We start from the raw sequence: 20217 nt of genomic DNA on the forward strand, positions 1-20217 counted from the left end.
GTCTCTGCTGACAGCTAACCAAGTCTTTCTCATTGCAGTTTTAATTGCTTAGCTTCAGTCTGTTAGTCCGTCTTTATCTTAATAGCTTTCTTCATTGCTTTTGAATCCTCATTGTTTTGAAAAGTGTCCAATTTATAAATACCCAGGTTTTGAATTCTTTATAAGAGTAAAAGATAAACTGAGAAATGCTGTGAATACTTTCATGATTATATGTGAGCTCGGTCTCTTTGGATTGTGACAACTTGATTCTTCAAAATTGTAGTGCTGAAGGAATGTGTTAAAGTGATGGTAGTGAGCAGATGAACACTAGATACTCCTCCAAGTGAGATGTACAATACCAGGGGGAAGCAGTTACTCAGTTTGACTGATAGAGTATTTTGATTAACAGTGACTTTTATTGAACACTTTTATCTTACTGTCAGGTGGTAAAGAGAAGCAGTGGGAATGTCTTGTATTTAAAAAGTGCAATGAAGTTTTTGAACTGAGTAGAAACACAAAACAGTTCATGTCCCTGTAGCTGGAAAAACTGTCTTATCAGTTTAATGTGATATTGTACTGTGAAGGCATCCTGTCATTCCTGAAGTCTTTGCTTTTTCCTTTGTAGTCTTGAATGGCCTTTTAAGATGTACATAAAATTAACATCACTGAAACAATTTTGATTGACTGCTTGTCCAGGAAGATCTGTTGAATCCTGTTGAAGTTCTTTGTGACTTGTAGATTTGAGATTACTTAAGATACTATAAGAACCTGATCTTGGATTAGAAACTTGTGACCAAGAAACTTGTTTTGTAAGAAACTGATTTAGTACTGTTGAACTAGGGGGAAGCCACATCGTGGTTGACATGCTTGCAGAGTGCTGAATAGCCCTTCCTGGGGAAAGAAGCCCAAACCATACCTCTAAAATTCAGCAGCTGCACAATGGTGCCAGAGATGATTACTTATTATAATCCTGGGAGGCCACCAGCGTTTTCAATGCGGGGATCTAGGCTCTCATAGTTTCTGGTAACTCCGTTCTTTCTTCACTCTTCAATTTCAGGATGAAAAAATCCTCGCTGGGGTATAGCGATACAGTTAGTTACGCCATGGAGGTGGGGCCCGTGACTGCTCTTCAGAAACGAGCTTCTTGGGGACGGTAAATTTGCATTAGAATTTAATTTAATAAATTTGTTATTAAAAAATAATGGCTACACCTGGAATGGTTAGGAGATTTCCTTTTCACTAAGATGCTACCTACATGATGAATGTGTTCTCCATGCCTGAAATACTCTGATGCAGTGTTATTTGTTCTTTCCTGCAGCCAGCTAGTAGCAGTGACATGGGAGGATTTGCGGAATGTCTCTCTCTGTTAGGCATTTCAATTTTCAGGTCTACGAGAGCTGTGAAGGAAAGAATTCTGTTTAGTAATGTGGGAAGAGATGTGGTAAAACCAGAAATGCGTTTTGTATTGCTTAATGTAGTGCAGTAATTTAAGTTTTCATTCTGTTTTGCCATAAGCACATTTCTCTGCATCACAGTTCACTCTTTAAATAGATTGACGCTGCAGATGTTAATTACTTCAATATGTTTATTCTGAGAGGAGGCAAAGAAAGTATTTGATTCCTGTTTAAATATAGCATACAAATAATGGAGAAGTATTTACTATACTTCACAATAAGGATATGTGGACATTAATAACTTGTTGTCTCTCTTAAAGTCTTAATTCCTTTTTTAAAAAAGGCCACTATTTTTTCTTTGCATTTGTTGCTGTATAGCTGTTTATGGAGTTTATTGTATGACTGCACAGTAGTGAAACTCAGAAACTGAGACGTGTTGTTCAATGTTAAAGTGGTTGTTTTCCACACTTGAGGAAGAATATTTTTTGGTCCTGTTATTTTCAAAGATGCAGCATCTTGCTTGCATCATGTGTTTTGGCAATTACTTTGTTTGAAATAAGGAAAAGGTGAGCTAGTCTTTTGAGATCTTTTGTGATGACTTCATAGGAATGGAGTAGGGCTCAGTTAGAGGGAAAAGTAGTTTGTAATGAAATAAAACGATAATTCTGTAATGCACCAAAGTGTTACAAGCCACAAGTGGTAATTTGATTTCCAGAGACACTGTGCTGCAGCAGATCCGTTCTCTGAAGCAGATCTCTGCTGTATGCCTGACTCTAGCAAAGAGTTTCGTTACACAACAGTGGCCTGAAGATACTCTCTGTAAGATTTTTCAAAAACAATCTGAACCATAGGTTAGAGTGTTTTTTCAGTGAGATGCACATTCAGAAGCTGTATCTGGATACACTGATATAGGCTCACTTAACAAACATTTTCACATCTTACTATCTTGAATTGCTAAAACTCACATAACTTTGACTATGAGAGACATTTGATCTCTGGTCCTGGTGGAAAACTGCTGTCTTGGGGGCTGACGGATGCCAGCAGATTTTATATGTGCATTGAATATGTATGTCAGTTGTTTATATTTGTACCACATTGTTAAGTCTTTGAATTTAATTTTATGCCACTTTAAAATATGTGAGTACATCTTTTTTTTTTTTTTGAGGATCTTTGATGCCTACTTAATGTTACCTTAAAAAATGAACACATAAACCCCACCCTGTTTTGCCATAAGAGGAACCTGCATTGCAGCACTTGTAAGACTAACGTGGCATTTAAGTCTAGCATACTGTGACAAGGAGCAATAATTGCATATTAGGTAGAAATGGGTTAATTGTTTTGATCCTAAGTATAATGTATATTTGTGTTTTATTCCTCAGGTATGTTGTTGACTTTTTCCTGGTGATAACACAGCTGGGACTTTGTATTGTTTATGTTGTGTTCTTGGCAGAAAATGTGAAACAAGTGAGTAATGTTACTGTATGGAAACAGTTATGGGTTTAGATTAATTTTTCCTCATTTTTTATTTCCTATCCTGATAAAGTCCACTAGAACTACTTGTAAAATATGAAGTTGACAGGTGTACAGAATGGGTTCTACCACAGTTTCCGTAAAAGAGCTTTTGGTAAAAAGGAGTAGTGTGCAAGGTGAAGTCAATTCAGATCTTGTGCAAGTATTTGTGGCTTCATTGCACTCTGATTTCTGTGTTGAATTAAACAATTGATTGTGGAAATGATAGAAAATAAGGCTGAAACTGGACTAGGAGACAGTTGTCCCTGATTGTTTGTGGTGTGTGGCTTTTTTTGGTTTTGGTTGTTTTTTTTTTTTTTTGCCAGGCCTTGTGCTGGCTTCCTTTCCCCCTCCCCCTGACCTCCTAGGCATATTTTATCCTTTTCATGTCACTGAAATATTTCTTTAGTTCTGTTTGTCCCTTCCATTTTCTAGAATGGTCTTATCTGCCACATAATCCATTGTATCTAAACCAGTCCTCGTTTTTTTTTCTTAAAAATGCCTGACATTGACATTTCTGCAGCCTCCTAGTAGCTAGTTCCAATGCTTTCTTATCTGTCAGACAGCTCTTTTTTTGTAGAAGCTTAAAATTTATCAGCATTTTAAGTCCTTTATTTCATGTTCTAGCTAAAGTAATTTATTCTTTTCTATTTGTGGATGCCTTTTATATTTTGAATATTGTTATCATGTCTCCCCTTTATTAGATCGAGGGGGGACATGACAGAACCTAATAATTCATCTTGCTTTTCTGTGGATGCTCTGTAGTTGGTCACATTTCTCTCTTTTTTTTTTTTTTTTTTTTCCCCAAGTTTTATCCCTGAAGTTGGTTATGCTACTGTAGTTGAAGTTTTACTTGTGACCAATAGAGCTGAAAGGTTATTTCACAGGTCTTACAGATCATATTTCAGACATGACACTTGAGTATAATGGTCATTTTGCAGGACCATGTCATTGCTAATCCGTGATTGATTTGTGATCCACTTTGGTCTCTTGATCCTTTAGAGCTGCATTCTAGGCAATTCTGCTGGTTCTTTCTTTCTGTACGGATGGTTTCTGCTTGTTTATAGAATCCTTTATTTTTTTCTTACTGGATTAATTTTTAACAGTTCTCAAGGTTGACTTTTAATCCTTTTCTTCAATATTCTTTCACTTTCCATCTGGAATAGATGTTTAAACCCTGCTTACTACATCTTCTGTGTTATTAATGAAAATATTAAATAGCATGGCTTGTGTAGCATTTCATGTGCTTTACTGTAACTACCATTATGCATATAATATGTAGTGTTGAACATATGGAAACACATTTCTGTATGTTGTAGATTTTTTAAATAGACTGGGTATTAATTATTAGAAAAATACTGTGCAAGTTTAAGGATGTCTAAAAAGCAAATATTTCATCATGCCATATTTGTGAAAAAGTCAATTAAAAATTTCAAATGGATCCCCACACCCACAAATGCCTATGCACCTCCCACGCAACTCCCAAACATTTCAATGAAACCCAGCTACTCCTTTTCTCCCCTACAACCACTGGTCGCTGACAAAAGCAACCAAAACCATGCCTGTCACTTTCATGACAGCTGCTCCTGCTTTAGTTCATGCTTTTTGTCTCTCATCCTCCAGCCTGCTTTAGTTCATGCTTTTTGTCTCTCATCCTCCAGTCCTTCTAGCTCTTCTTTTTCTCAGTGGTGGAGATTTTTCTGTTGATGGGTTCCTGATGTCTGTTGGTCCTTCCTCTTTGCGTGCTCAGCAACCGCAGTCAGCAGCTTGTGTGTCTGAGCAGGTGGTCCAAGGGAGGTCAGCCAGCACACGTTGGGTGCTCAAACAGGAGCCACAGGCACTTTGAACTTGGGGTGTGCTCTCCTCCATGGGCTTATTAAGATGCCAGGACTCTACCAAAGTCCTCTGCTGTGTTTTCTGATCATAAGCTTATGTTTAGTCACTTCCATAAAACTAATGGGGAAGAATCTGGGTCTGTGTCTAAGTATGTGTGCTGCTGTAATTAGTGAAGTGGGTGAGGAATAAGGTATGGCAGGTTACTGGGTATTAATCATCCCTATGGACTCTTACTCTACGCATGAGGTAGAATAAAGGTGTCTTGGCATAGCTTAATTTAATTAGGAAGAAGAGTGTCCCTTTGGGGAGTTAGTACATAGAAGATAGTATGGTTTTTTCCTCCTCTTGTAGATAAGTTCTATAGGTGAAGAACCCTGTCAAGATGAGGCAGATTTGTGTATTTGGAAGCTGGATACTCTGTAATTTGTATCTTGGGAGAGAGGGGGGGACAAAAAAAAAAAAAAAGACAACCTCAAAACTACAGTCCTACTGTCACAATCTATCTCAATACCTAAAAATCCGATTTTACATCTGATGTCCTTGTGCTGCTGAAGTGGGGATTTTTCTTGCATCGTTTGTAATGTAAATTCAAGTTAAAGACTTTCCTATCAAATAAGTGTCTAATCTGCCAGTTGTTATATATGTGTTTGGACTTTAAGCAAAAGATGAGACTGAACACTTACTGACTTTGGCTTTTGTAGAGATTGGGAGGAAAAAAACCCAACCCCAAACCAAGAAACCAACTAAAACCTTTTCAGGAAAGCCGTTTCTGCTATCTTGAAGAGAAGTTGAAAGATCTTACAGGAAAGCAACGACTGAAAAAGCAGTAGCTCCAGAGACCCGTGACATGTGCCCTATGGATAAATTAGTCATCAGCAATTCGGAAGTTCCACTTCCAAGTGCGTTTGGTTTAGCTTGCCCTGTGCCCTCTCTTCTGGCGGGGGGGGAGGGGGGGGGGAGAAGTCTGTGGTTTCTTCCGGGCAGCTTTCTGTTGCAGAAATGTGTCCCTAGAGGGCACCAAAGCACACAGGTCGGTGCTGCTTGAACTTGTTTTGGGGTGGTGGAAGGATGGGGAAGGTGACCAGGGGGAACGGGGGGGTGCGTGGGGAGCTAAGATCAAAGAAGAACATACTACAAATGTTACTAATACCACTACTTGATCAATACCTCTGCGTTGTGCTCCCTACTCTTCTGATCATGTTTGCATGTTGGTGTGTGCAAATTAAGCCCGCTGGAACTAACGGGAACTTCCACTGGGATCTTTGCTTTGATATTAGTTAAAACTAGCATCAACCCAAATTTCGCAGTCTCCTCCTTCACTTTATTTACCGTTTCAGAAAACTAAGATGTGACAGAGCATTTTAAAATGGTTCTGGCACATGAATGGAATATTCATCAGTCCAGATTACTTGGAGGTGAATATTTAGCTAGACACACAGTGGTACATGAAGTAAATATTTAGACTCACATCTTTCGAGTTCTGTGAAATGTTTTGATGCAGTATAACTTCTGGTGTTAAATCTTTTCTCATTAGTGTCTGTGGGATTAAAACAATGTTGCCTGCATTACTTTCAGATGAAGCTTTTCCTAAGGAATATTTTCCTGAGGCACCAAAGAAGCTTAAGTTGGTGGAGAGTTCTGGTTAACTCTGACAGGATGCAGTAAGGGGCTTATGGGTGATGTTGTCTAGAGTCTGAGAAGAATGATGAAACTGGAACAAAGAGCTTGGGGGTTGGCTGCAGCAATACTGGGGCAGGAACACACTGGCATAGGAAAAAGAATCTGTGCTCGAAGGAGCATGGTTCTTTTTTGTGCCATAGTTACTTTGCTTTGCCTGATTAAGCAACAGAAGACCTTAAGTAGAGCCTTGGCATTTATCAGCTTGCTCATGAATATTTGAGTTCTCTGGAGAAGTGTTCTTTTCTCATTGTTTGCTGATACAGCATGAACATGTTTTCATTTTTTGACTTTCTGGGAGCACTTTATTAGATCTTTAGCACTTAGAAGATGACCCATCAGTGGGATGCTCCCTACTAGAATTTAGATTTTTTTTTTCCCCCAGTTTTTATAAAAAGGTAAAAAACCCTCCCAAAACTTAGGTTTTGATCCTGCTAGATGTTGAGAAGTCCATAGACTCTATAACAGGAAGAGCAGGTTTTGGGGTACAGGCAAGGAAACAGGGGTCTTGGTTGAAGAGACTAAGGAAACATTTCTTGCTTCTGAGATCGTTCTTCTAAGTATCATGTTCATCAGTTGAACTGAATTTTCTGCTGTCACTAGCTGTGCATTAGTTGTTTCCTGAGTTGCCTGACATAAGGAATCTGATAACCAGGTTTGCACAAGTGTTTGATCTTCCTGGATACATCTGAAGTTGGTAGATGCTGTGCTTGGGCTATGAGACATTAGGTGAAGCACTCCTGGAAAGAAAACAGACATTACACCATAATGTAAGTTAATGTTTGAATAACTGAGGTAACTTCTGATGAAGTCACCTTGTGACTGGGCACATCATTAGCCTTTGTAGTCGCTTTGTCTAGGGACCTCAGTGGTTCTGTACTTCCTTTCTAAAACCACAATGATACTTCCACATGTGTTTTATGGAATTATTTGTGGAACTCCCAGGTGCAGTCATGATAAGCACAGAACAAAATGCAGATAATGTGTGTTCAGGTTGGAAGTTGAACAATGTTCACTGAGTTCTGTGACATACATAAAAGAATATGTATGTAAGCCTTTTTCAGTAACAGATCCATTGGATGGATAAGTGAAAAGATTCTTCTAAGTTGGCTGATATTCCATTGATATTTCAGATTATGTTGCTTTGTTCCGGAAAAAGACAGTTAGATAATAATGTCTGCTGTTCGTGGCCCAGCATGACTGCCATGTGCAGTAATGCACTAGCAACAGGAGACTGAAAGTATTTGTTGTCTGGAATAGGAATCTGAGACTATATTAATTCTAACATCGAGGAGACTAGGTTAGACAGATAGTGAGTCATAGTCCACCCTAACATAATCAGCAGTAAACTTGCACTGAGCTAAACAGCATTTGAGAAAGAGTCTAAAAAAACCCCAACCCCGCAACAAAATGTACTCCTGCTGCTTTGTATTTTGTTACTTGTTAGAAGAATTTTAAGTGTTATCTGATGAATTTTTTTAAAAAAATCTAGTAAAACACTTTCAAAGTGACCGTAATGTTAGCCTGCACTTGAACAAATCATTATGATCTCATCTTCATTAGAGGTTTCCTCCGCTGCTTCTTACTGTCACATCTCCCACAGCCATTTGTTCCACTCTAAGAAGGAGAACAGTAATCATTACTTTTTATAATTTTTGCATTTTACTTTCTGACTCAGCTTTCTTCCACTCATCAGTCACCCTTGCCTGTTTGTTTAGCTCTCCCACAAGATAAACCTTTGCTGGATGTGGTCTGGTGTGTGTCTTCTGAATCAATGTACAGAATCATTATTCTGTCATGTCTCAAAACCCACCTCTGCAGTATGGATATTGCCTGTGGCCTTGCCTAAACCCATAAGTGGTACTACCTTGACTGATGCTATTAAAGCTGCTTTATTGATATGAAGTTGATTTAAAGGTGTATATATCCACAAAAGGGGATAAACTGACCTCCTGCACTTATATGTCAGTATAACTGTGTCCATAATGACAGTTACGTGCTTACATGTACATGTATGTGTACAATAAATTAATCCCCAAAGGATTTTAGTAATGCAAAAACCTGCGTGTAATGGACATAATTAAAACACCTTGACAGCCAACAGTTGAACTGAAACTTTGAAAAGTTTCTTTTCTTTAATAAATTAAAATATAAATTTTATAAGTCATGGGCTTCACATTTTATAGCTGATGTTTTCAATGGGACTTACATGCTCAAAGCACATTATAAGTTCTTAGAAAACTGTCTTACAAGTCCTTGTGTGCAGAGCAGCTCTGGCTATCTGCAAATGATGCAAGTAAGTAAACACAAGAGACTTGTTAAAGTGTTTGTTCTGTGTTTCTATTTGAAGCATGGTGGGAAAGTAGGAAACTTGTGCAGAGAGCTGTACTTCATGTGGCATTAGGGAGGTAATTTGGTTAAGTGGTTGACATACTGCTTGGTAAAGTGGAGTTACTGCAGCTGCGTGAATTCACTAGAATTCAGTTCTAAATGTATTTAGATCTTTGTAGCTTTCTAAAAATGTTATCATAATGAAAATAACAGACATTAAATGTCTTGTAAGTGACAAGATTCTTGCAAGGTGGAAACTGTTGGTGTTTGAAATGAGTGGTGGTCTCTGCTTTCATTTAAAGTGAGATTTCTGCAAAATGTGGTTGCAGAATTGTATCTTTTGTCTTTGTCATAATGATAAAATTTGTTTAGTGCTTTTTGTTAGAGAAAAGACTCTTAATTCTGTTTTGTTGAATTTGTGGATTGGTTGAAACAATGGAAATGAAGTGAATTGTGCAATTATTTTTTCTCCTAGACTTCTGAGTTTTGGCGTACTGGCCAATTTGAATGACTTGGTTTACATACACTTGGTTTTAGATTATCAGCTGACTCCCTCCGCCTCATGACATAGTGCCAGTGTCCCTTGATTGCCTACCATATCTCCAGCCTGTCCTCTTTTCTCCACTTCGTCCTCTTCCTCAAAGTAAAAAAACCCACACAACAAAACCAAAAAGCCCTGTTGTACTGTGACCTATTAAATAAAATAAATGCCATTATGTACTGGCAATTGTAGTGCTTGCTTAGGACTGCCATGGCTACATAAAAACTTACGCTGTAATGGTAATACTTGCCCCTTTTATTTTAACAGCTTAACATGTTTGGATTTTTGAGGCAGGATCTATAATCTTACTATTTCACTTGCACAGATGATAACTGACAGTTTAAAGAACAAACCACATAGAAGGAATTGTCCGTATATTAATCAGTCTTGGGATTGTGCCTGTGAACTGTGTGATAAGGATAATAACATACAAGAATTGCTACACTTGTATGTATACTTCCACACTTCCTGGGATTATAGGGTTATACAGCCTTCCTCTGAGTTAATTTCTGTATTGACTGTGGCTAAGTAGTTGGTAGTCTGACAGTACTTAGGAATCAGAGTGTTGTCTTCAGTTGTTTTTTTATATACTGATTTCCCAATTGTGTTTAAGTCTTTGTGCTATAAGGAACTGCCCCTCCTCCCCCCTGCCTAGGTATCTTTTCACAGTTGTCAAGGCCAAGGCTTTCTGCAGCATGAACAGGTTAAGCACAGTCATGTGCTGATTTGTAAGATGGCAAATGCAATGGAAGGGAAAAGGAAAGGATACACTCCTAGGGAAAAGGCATGATAAGATTAAAAAAAAATGGATTTGAACTGTTGTTGTTTTGTAGCAAGCACGGTAATTGCCAGCTCTTGATGTTTTGATGGTGGTGTGCACATAGCACAGAATGCATTTCCACAAAACGAATGTTGGCAGTTATGGCCACATTAACGTTTTTCTGAAAGAAGCAATGAGAGCTGTGAATAGTGCCAAACTCAGTCTTCTGAACTGCACCATAGGCAACTGTTGTAATGTTATATACAAAAAACCTAATACTCTTTCATGTTGTATACTACTGTTTATCTATAAGCATTAATTTATGTCAATTTTGTGGATACAGGACTTTCAACTCCGAGCTAGTGGTTTTTAAATTGAGATAACATTGCTTAGTAAAAGAGCGAAAAATGAAATAATTTGTATTAGAAGAAAGACAGGGAAGTTCATATTCTAACATTATTTTGTATGTATGCTGCTATGATGTGTATGGCAAAGGCACAGGTTATTGGGCACTGAACTCAGGTACAATAGCAGTTGGTCATCTAACCCCTTTACTCTGCCTTAGAAAAATTCAGACTCTTAAGATTTAGGCCTAGATCCATCTTGCTTGCCTTCATTTGGTTCGTTTTACCAAACTCGCCCTTTCTGAAAGAAATCTGATCTAAACTGCTCTCGTGGCTTTCCTCTTTAGTCAGTGGTGTGATAAAGACGCTTTCAGGTCCTGATTTTATCACTTGTCTGAAGGATGAAACACTTGCTAAAAGTGCCTAGTCTTGTCCTCTGCACTGAGAGTTACAGGGATCTCAGAACACCCGACACTTAGCAGGTAAAGCAGAAGGACAAATGACACTTAGCAGATAAAGCAGAAGGACAAATTTCCCTATAGAAAAATAGTGATGTGACCATATACTCAGTGCTACCACTGTGTAACACTTTTTTTTTTTTTTTTTTTCTTCTACAGGTCCATGAAGGATTCTTGGAAAACAAGAACGCTCCCATAAATGTCAGTGCCACCAGCAGTTCTTCTGAGAAAAGGAGTACTGACTTACGAATATACATGCTGTGTTTCCTGCCATTCATAATCCTTCTGGTCTTTATTCGTGACCTTAAGAACCTGTCTGTGCTTTCATTGCTTGCCAATCTGTCCACGGCTATCAGCCTGGTGATCATTTACCAGTACATCGTTAGAGTGAGTATAAAAAATTTTATTATCTCTTTTTTCAGTGTGGCAAGTTATATTTGTTGCATATGGCAGTTGGTCTCTGATAGACACATACTGACTGACAGTTTCTGAAAGGCAGAATTATCTTGTATTTAATTGAAGCATCTTAATTTAAGGAGATGCCTTAATACTTGAGACGTATTTTAAACATAGCCTTTTAAAGTACTTTTGAAAGAAAGGATAATATTGCTGCACTTAATAAAAATATGTAATGTAATGACTTGGGGTTCTTGAGTGGAAGAATACATGAATTTTTATGGGTTGCACACAGAATGTGCAAGGTTTTAATCTGTGGTCAATCTTTTTGTTGCAACAGAAGAACAATTCCAACAGCAAAGTTTATTTCTAATGTTTCTCCAGTAGAGTCAGGAAAAATTGAAGACTTTCCCTTTAGAGAATACTTATTGCAAACTTCATCTCCTGAGAAGTTGAATAGTTGCTGCGTTTTCTGGGTTGCTGCTGTTTTTCATATTTGGAGGCATTTCATAATGAAACACATTAAACTGATGGCTTGTCGTGGTTTAACCCCAGCCAGCAACTGAGCCACATGCAGCTGCTCACTCACTCCTCCTGCATCAAGATGGATGGGGAGAGAATTGAAAAGTAAAAATGAGAAAACTTGTGGTTGAGAAAAAAGACGATTTATTAAGTAAAACAAAAGCCACGCACGCAAGCAAAGCAAACCAAGGAATTAATTTGCCACTTCCCACGGGCAGGCAGGGGTTCGGCCATCCCCAGGGCAGCCGGGCTCTGTCATGCGTAATGGTGACTTGGGAAGACAAACGCCATCACTCCAAATGTCCCCACTGATTCACGTGGGGGACATGATTCCATACGGTATGGGATATCCCTTTGGTAGGTTGGCGTCAGCTGTCCCGCCTGTTCCCTCCCAGCTCCTTGTGCCCCCCCAGCCTACATGCTAGTGAGGTGGTGTGAGAAACTGAAGGGGCCTTGGCTCTGTGTCAGCCCTGCTCAGCAACAGCTAAAACATCCCTAAATTATCAACATATTTTCAGCACGAATCCAAAACATAGCCTCATGCTAGCTACTATGAAGAAAATCAAGTCTACCCCAGCCAAGGATAGCACATGGCTGAAAAAAAAAATCACATGTAGAAACGTCTACATTTTTCTTTCTTAGGATTTTTGAAAAGTGATGACAATCACTTGCACACACAATGTAGGTAAGTGGTGAGTGCCACTGTTATTTGAGAAAGCTTTCACGTGTTATGAGACAAGTAGGAAGCGGATGGGGAGGAAGGCAGAAAAGCCAGCGAGAGGTATTGGCTGGGCAAGGAGGCAGAAGAAATTACAGAAGAGATTGGAGGAGACAATAATTAATTGTTCTGCAGGAACTCAGCTTCTGTTAAAAAGGTTTTCTTTTACTGTCCCTTATGATTATGAAGAAAATCTGTGCAGTATGAAAGCAGATTAGAAAATGCAGTACTCTGAGAAGTTTGCAGAGGATTAAGCTTAAGATGTGAGCTTCCCCTTTAGTTTTAGCTGACGCTCATTCATACACACCAGTGTGATACTTTAAATATGTAAATTTCTAGTGTCAGTAATGTGAACCTAGAATAAATATATGTGCAAAGATCTGTGGGTGAGTGGGAAGGTGGCTATAAATATGTACCAAATTTGGGAGGGAAACCAGGGATTGTAAATAGCAATGTATACACCATATGTATTGAGTTTTCTTTCCTGTAGCATAATGCATCAATCAAAATTGTAGGAACAGCTCATGTGCTTTACATAGCACTGTTTTGCTGTGTGTTCTTCAGGGTATAGCAGATCCTCGAAAACTGCCTCCTGTGGCTGACTGGAAGAAATACCCACTGTTTTTTGGGACTGCAATATTTGCTTTTGAAGGAATCTCTGTGGTAAGTGCTTTTTATTGACTCTTCAAAATACCTGAATCTGTGCTAGACGATGGGTTACGGGCAGTTTGTCCTGGTTTCAGCTGGGATAGAGTTAATTCTCTTCTTAGTAGTTAGTGCAGTGCTGTGTTTTGGCTCTGATGTGAGAACAATGTTGATATGACACTGATGGTTTCAGTTGTTGCTGGGTGATGTTTATACTAAATCAAGGACTTTTCAGTTCCTTGGGCCCTGCCAGCCAGAGGGCTGGGGGGGCATGGGACATTGGGAGGGGACACAGCCAGGACAGGTGACCTGAACTAGCCAAAGAGGAATTCCATATCATATGACGTAATGCTGAGTATATAAACTGCGGGAAGAAGAGGGAAGGAGGGGACATTTGGCATTATGGTGTTTGTCTTCCCGAGTAACCGTTACGTGTGACAGAGCCTGGCTGCCCTGGGGATGGCCGAACACCTGCCTGCCCAGGGAAGTGGGGAATGAATTCCTTGCTTTGCTTTGCTGGGTGCGTGGCTTTTGCTTTACCGATTAAATTGTTCTTATCTCAACCCTTGAGTTTTACATTCCTTTCCAATCCTCCTCCCCATCCCTCTGGGTGGGGGGGAGTGAGAAAGCAGCTGAGTGGTGCTTGGTTGCTGGCTGGGGTTAACAACAGGAGTAAAACTGTGTCGTGGTTTATTTTGTTGATTTTGTTGAAGCACTAATCTCCCATATTGGTATGAAAAGGGTTAATTTACCTTGTCAAATAAGGCAAAAATTGAGAAGCAACAGCCCCATCAAAGGGGAATTCGGTGAATACTGATTGCTACTTGGACACTTAGTACCTTCCCGAATTACAAGAATGCCTTTCTTTCCAAATAGATTGAGACACTAGTGTAATAATAACTCTTATCATAATATGCTATATAATAAAATAATACTCAGCTAATAATATGATGATACTATAATTATAAAAATTCAGCACCTCAGTTTTAGGTGATGAGTGTGTAAAAACAGAAACATATTCAGAATCCTCCTTTTCATTTGGGATCACTGAGCACAAAGTAATTTATTAGAAATGTCTTACTCTTCCTGCTGCAAACTTGTCTATAGATCTGACTTGATAGAGATGTCGATGCTAAGTAAAAGGATAGAAGTTTCAGAATATTTTTTTTGATTCATGGCCTTCTGACAGTGAACCTCAGTTCCTCATTGTTTCCTGAAAGGTGTCAATTAAATAGATCTATCATTCTGAAAATTTAGTTTTTAAAAGTGGATCTTTTTTAACGTCTTGCTCACTGCTGTTTCTAAGGGCCTTCTGATCGCATCTCACACTAGCAAAGTTTGCAAGTTAGTTAGCACTTTTGTTTCACATGGCATATTTTAAAAAGCAGCTGAAGAGGCTTCTGGGAGTGGGAGGTCATAATGTCTTTAAATTGTGAAGAAATTACTGTAGACACTTTATTTGTTACTAATATATTTACATGCTTCAGCAAGTGTTACTGTATACTTAAAACTAAAACAACAAACCACCAACTCACTCTTCTACCACCGAAAAAACCCAAATGAAAACAACAGCAAAACAGCATGCAATTAACCTGAAATGACCGTCTGTCATTGACATTACAGAAGAGTTTTCAGATCTCTTTTGTCAGCTCTGACTTGAACCAGAATATTTCACCTTGCTGCTGCATTATAACTGCTAGAAGAGCTGAACAGGAGAACCTTTTAACTCCTATTGTGTTACAAAAGTGTGTTTTCACACATGGGATATGTGGATCTAGTGACTGTGAGTCTCCATTCAAACTGTTCTGGACTGCTTCTCGAACTGAGATGACTGATGCAGAGATTTAGCTACCATATATCTGTGTGTATCTGGACATCTTTCCTTCTGTCATTTGTCTGGGATTGTTTGATGGCTACAAGTCTTGGGCAAAAACTCCACAGTCAGTAAGACAGATTGGACTACGCTAAGCTTGTTGCTCTTAAGTTGTATAGCCTGTGTAGATAAGACTGTACTTAACTGTGTGTGGGTAAACGCGAGTTATTTGCAGGACATCTGATAGGTATCTCAGTCATATTAGATTTGCTCGTGTGCTGCCTAGCCCGCAGGTGTGTATTTGTAGCCAGGAGATCCCAAATGAGAGTCCTGCGAGCCTCAGGGAAGTGTGGAAGGCTTACCATTTGGTGGTGGTAGTTTATTGAATTATAGGTAGGGAATTGGTATATGGTAACTATTTTCTGGCATGTTAGATCCCACATCAGACAGCTCCTTAAATTTACATCAGCAGTAGCAACATTGACTTCTAATGTAAACCTTTAAAGAACTGCCTAGAGCATTTGCTTGATTGAATTCCTGGAATTCTTAAAAGATGCATTAGTAACGACCAGACTTTTTCCCTTTTTTTTTATTCAGGAGCATGTAATGTAGGTTTCATTTGACTTGTACCTTTAAACCCTAAAAATACCGCTTAATATTATCAGGTCCTAGCATTATTCAGTTATTGCATGCATTTCTGTATAGGCTGTCTCAATTTCTTACTTGATCGTAATTTACTTTTCAAAGTAAATGAAGTGTTTCAGGTTTTTTACTTTTGTTCCTGGTGTTTATAAACTAATGTTTGTTCATTATGGTTTGATATACTTTGTGTGTGTGTACATTACACAAGACCATTAAAATGATGTGGCTACCTTTAAAAATTAAAATTAATCTGAAAGTGAAAATGTAGAGCTTAATATTTCTTCGTTATATGCAGAATGATATTAGTATGTCTCTGCTTCTCAGGGGTATTTTGAACATGCAGAATGTTTGCAGTGCATTCTTACGCTGTTGTTGCGTGCACCATAGAGAAGATTTGAAGAAAAAATAATTTTATGGGTTTGAATAATCAGGACTAAACAAAATTTTTGAAGCATGAAGTAAAAAAGATGAGTGAAGCAAAGTGAGACATTTCCACTTTACATAGTTAAGATTTCATACAATTCTTGGTGATTGATTTAATTGATAACTAGATGTTACAGCTCAGTAAGTTACCATCATAATTGGACTGTGATATATGTGTATGTGTGTTTGTGGCCTCTTGCAAATGTGAAGTGAGACAAGTGAGTTTAAAATTCCCTCACTGAGATGTAAGCTGTTGTGTTTTAATTCACATTGCAATGGATCAAGAATACTCGCATAGTCAGTTGCTGTTGTATAGCTGAGGTGGCGCCTTGGTACCATGTTCCTATATCCATGTGGCTGAACTGATCTGGTAAGGAAAAAAAAAACCCCACATTTAATCAGATTGGCTCCGTAGTCTGCTCTCTCTGATGAAGGCACTCAAAATGGATTTACATAATCTTGGTCTTGTTAGAGACTTGATTTTAGATTTTATTCTGGAATATATTGCAAAGAAGATTTATTACTGTGAATCTATCTGAACATTATAAACAGATGCCTTAAGGTCTTAATTTTATCAGAGAAGGTGATTGTGATTGATTCATTTTATGCAATAAGTTGGCCATAAACGGTTATGACACTTCATTTTTCCTTTTCCTTGATTCCAAGTATATGTTATGGTAATTCTCATCTGAGAACTGCCAGGTTAATGAATGTTACAAAGAAGGACAGCAAATGAAATTCTGAGATTTTTGGTCTGGTTAAATCATCTTAAGCAGAACCTGACAAAAGTGGAAAAATGCCCTTGGTGTGGTTTTTCCACCACTATTGTTCTGTGTAATATGGTCTTTCCTGCTAGGAATATTTAATGATCAACAATTCGAGTATAGGAATGAATGGTTTATAAGGCTCCCTATAAAACAGTACAGCTTAGCCATAGCAGTCAGGAGGATTTAATTTCAGAGATACTTAACTGATTTTGTTTTTATTATCAGGGGAGTGGCTAATGTAGACAAATAGTAATTGCCAGTTCATAAATGCCACGCTTAGCATGGAAACATGTTTGTCTGGTTTCTTTGAACTGAACAGTAGGCTGCAGGGGAAATACTCTAGCACCGATTTATTTTTTCATCCCACTATTCTAAAAAAATTTTTATACATTGATTTTTTTCTTTCTAGTTCAGCACTTGTCATCACTTAAAGTATGACTGTAGTTCTTCAGTAATTCTATTAAAATTAGTGAGACTAAGTAAACAGAGGAGTATAAAATCCTGTTCACTATGGGGAATGTGATTCAGGGAGGTGCAGTGATTCAGCAGATTCCTGGTAGAATTTTATTCTTCATCTTGAGACTGTATTTCTCTTTTAGACGGTGAGTGTATTAATATGGGCTTTGGTTAAAACCTGTTGTTAGTTTAGGACTCATTAGCTGTCCTTGTGTAATAAGAAAATCAGCAGTATGGAAATAATTTGGAGTATTGTTGCTTTGACTTTGGTCGATCCCTAGATAAACAGACTTTAAAAAGCTTAATTTTACTGACTTGCATCTGTAATAAAGGAGGAAGGACAGCCTATTTATAATTGAAATACAGAATCTCAAATAAACCAGGGTAGTGCCTAGAAACTAGTACTTGCATAATGCTAAGAGCTAGTTAAACATTTCATCAGCCAGTGCTATAAAACCATTTTGAGATATTTTAATTAAAAAATGTTGAATTGATGATATTAATATGATGAATTGAGCTGTTCATGTCTGCCTTCAAGGTGAATTTAAACTCCTATTTGAGGGCAGATTTGACCAATTTTGTCACTTCACTAAAGTCCAGGCCAGCTGTTCATTTGTTGCTACAACTGCTACAGCAAAGGTAAAGTTAGGGCTGTCAAAAGGCTGATTAATGTTAATGCGTGCTAAACGGAGTGATACTTGTAACAGGATGAGAAAGTGCTGCGCTGTGTTGCTTGTGCTGTTCATTCCTTTGCTCCATGTTTGAGTTGTCTGTAAAGGTGGGGTCATTGCTGATTGGTATAAGGTACCTGCTGCAAGTTGTGAACGTCTTGGCGGCCAGGTGGTAATCGCTGCTGTGTGCTAACAGGAGGAGTTGGCATCGGGGTACCCAGCGATCCCTTAATGCTGAGTTAGCAAACAGCAACTGGGAGCTCAGTACTGTCAGTCTGGTGGTTGTAATTTATAGTGGTGAGAGTTGGTTTGGGAATTCAACACTTGTAAGATTTTAAGATTATCAGGGTGACCTTGTGAAAATTGTATTGACTAGTGGCATCAGTACAGTTTGTAGAATGGTAGTAGCAACTGAAATGCAGTACTCCTAAGTGGATACAACAGACCATTTAAGATACTTGGTTTTGTTTTAATATTTAAGTGAAGGTGTTGGTTCAGAAAGGAATAACATGTTAATTAGGAGATGGAGAAAATGTATATTCAGCCCTCAGTGGACCTTTTTGAGTAGAGGGCTCTGCTGGGAGTGGGAGAATCTGCAGCTGCTTCTTTTCCCTCTGTACTTTGGCTGTGGATTCCCTGTGCCAGTTGATGCTGCCTGGTGAATCACAAGGCTGGTGTTCAGGCCACAGAAGAGAAGAGAGTACCGACACTATTTCTGGAATACAGGAGCTGCAGGTGGTATAATGGGGTGAATGTGTCTTTCACAGAACATATAACATTGTTTTGTAAGAACCATGTTTGAGAGCCTCTTGCATATTCCAAAGGCGAGTAGGTCAGTTCTTATAGTAAATGTGAGATTTTTGTTACTGAATTAAAAAGTAACTTCAGACTGTGCTCCTGAGTGTTCCCAAAATGTTGTTAAACCTCTTAAGCGTACTTTTCAGAGGAGTGTAAAAGCAAAGCCTTCAGGCTTGCGTATCCCTGTAGCATTACTATGTGCAGGTAATAGCTTTGCATAATGTTACACAGTTACACTTAATGAATATTTTGCAGTGAAAGTCTGGTTGGCTTTCTTGTTTGAAGTATAAAAACCAAATCCAAATGTGGAAGTGATGTTTTAACATGAGCTTCAGGGGGAAGGAAGATGAAATAGATTCATAACATTTAAACAAGAAAAGGATGAAATAGATCCATAATATTTAAAAAAGAAAGATAAATTTTCTTCTCTGTTCTATATAATAAACTAAGTTAAATATGGTTTCTACAATTAAGTGTGGTTTGTGGCTTTGTTTTTTTTCCCCTGTTGACTGCTGCAGACTGATTAGCCTAGCAAAGAGAAAATGTTATTTTCCAACATTAATTTCAGGTTTGGAAAATTAGGCTTCTGATATTTTAGCCTATTACTTGAAGATGTCTGTTCAAACTGCTTTTAAACTTGAATATCACAGCTTCACAGTAGAAGGCAGGGTGGTATTTGTATAGCAAAAGACAGTCTCTGGAATCTCATTAGGCAGCAGCTAACCAATTCCAGGAGATTTAAAAAAGAGAAAACTAAGTGGATTATAATTTTAAAATGTCGTTATTTGGATTTTGAAAGTGATGTGGATGAGCTTGTTAGGCCTGTGGCTTTGAGATAAAAGCCTCTCACTGTCAAAAATTCTTTTGCCAGATTAGTATTGTCCTTTAAAAAGAAATAATAATGAAACCAAATGACACTCTTCTGTTGTCTTTTAAGACCAGACTGGATTTGTCAGAAGCAGACATTTAACAGGTAGCATGACATCATCTAAATCTACTTGGCCATTTCTAGACTGGAGTGTATCAATTTCCTTTGGTGTTCTTTGAGGTGATACAAAGGCTTGTCTCCTCAAAATAGGAAAGGCGGGAGTTCTCAGAGGATGTTTTTGCATTTGGACAAACAAGCGTAGGTGACTGGAGTCGATCACTGTGGAGATGACCTGCTCCTGAATGTACGTGGTAAATGTTGTGTCAGCAAAATCTACTGTGTTGGCTACAACTACTATACATAATCACTTGGTTTGGATGTCTTCTGAAGATGAATGATGTGAGAGAGGAGGAAAAAGGTTATGGGCAGGTGGAATAGAGAATGTTGTTAGATATAGCAGATAAAAAAAGAAGTTGTATCCAAAACTGCAAAAAGTTCATCATCTGCCATATTCAGCTGAATGTTGATAAAATCTCAGGCAACTCGGTATTACCTCTTTGTCAAGTTAAATGTTCCTTACCAATATGCTGGACTTCCTGAGTATGGAGGAAGTTCCTTTGACCCTGAAGAACCATTTGTTTGTGCATATTCAAAATTTAATACATCCTG

General features: G+C 38.3%; 1 protein-coding gene across 7 annotated transcripts in view; it reads left to right on the plus strand.

Moving 5' to 3' along the window:
- SLC36A4 (solute carrier family 36 member 4) overlaps nucleotides 1-20217 on the plus strand; it is a 112530-nt gene that overhangs the window by 15811 nt on the left and 76502 nt on the right. For 6 of the 7 annotated variants that reach the window (XR_008746852.1, XR_008746851.1, XM_005230535.4 and 3 more), the window contains exons 5-8: nucleotides 1037-1132; nucleotides 2753-2837; nucleotides 10989-11216; nucleotides 13030-13128. Coding sequence is in view for 5 of the 7 variants with exons in the window: in XM_005230535.4 (XP_005230592.1) it covers nucleotides 1037-1132; nucleotides 2753-2837; nucleotides 10989-11216; nucleotides 13030-13128 (508 nt within the window). In the remaining 2 variants the exon portion in view is untranslated. The remainder of the gene's footprint in view (nucleotides 1-1036; nucleotides 1133-2752; nucleotides 2838-10988; nucleotides 11217-13029; nucleotides 13129-20217) is intronic. The other variant, XM_055802063.1, reaches the window with a different exon arrangement.

The sequence above is a fragment of the Falco peregrinus genome, chromosome 4, assembly GCF_023634155.1.
Source record: "Falco peregrinus isolate bFalPer1 chromosome 4, bFalPer1.pri, whole genome shotgun sequence".
Taxonomy (NCBI): domain Eukaryota; kingdom Metazoa; phylum Chordata; class Aves; order Falconiformes; family Falconidae; genus Falco; species Falco peregrinus.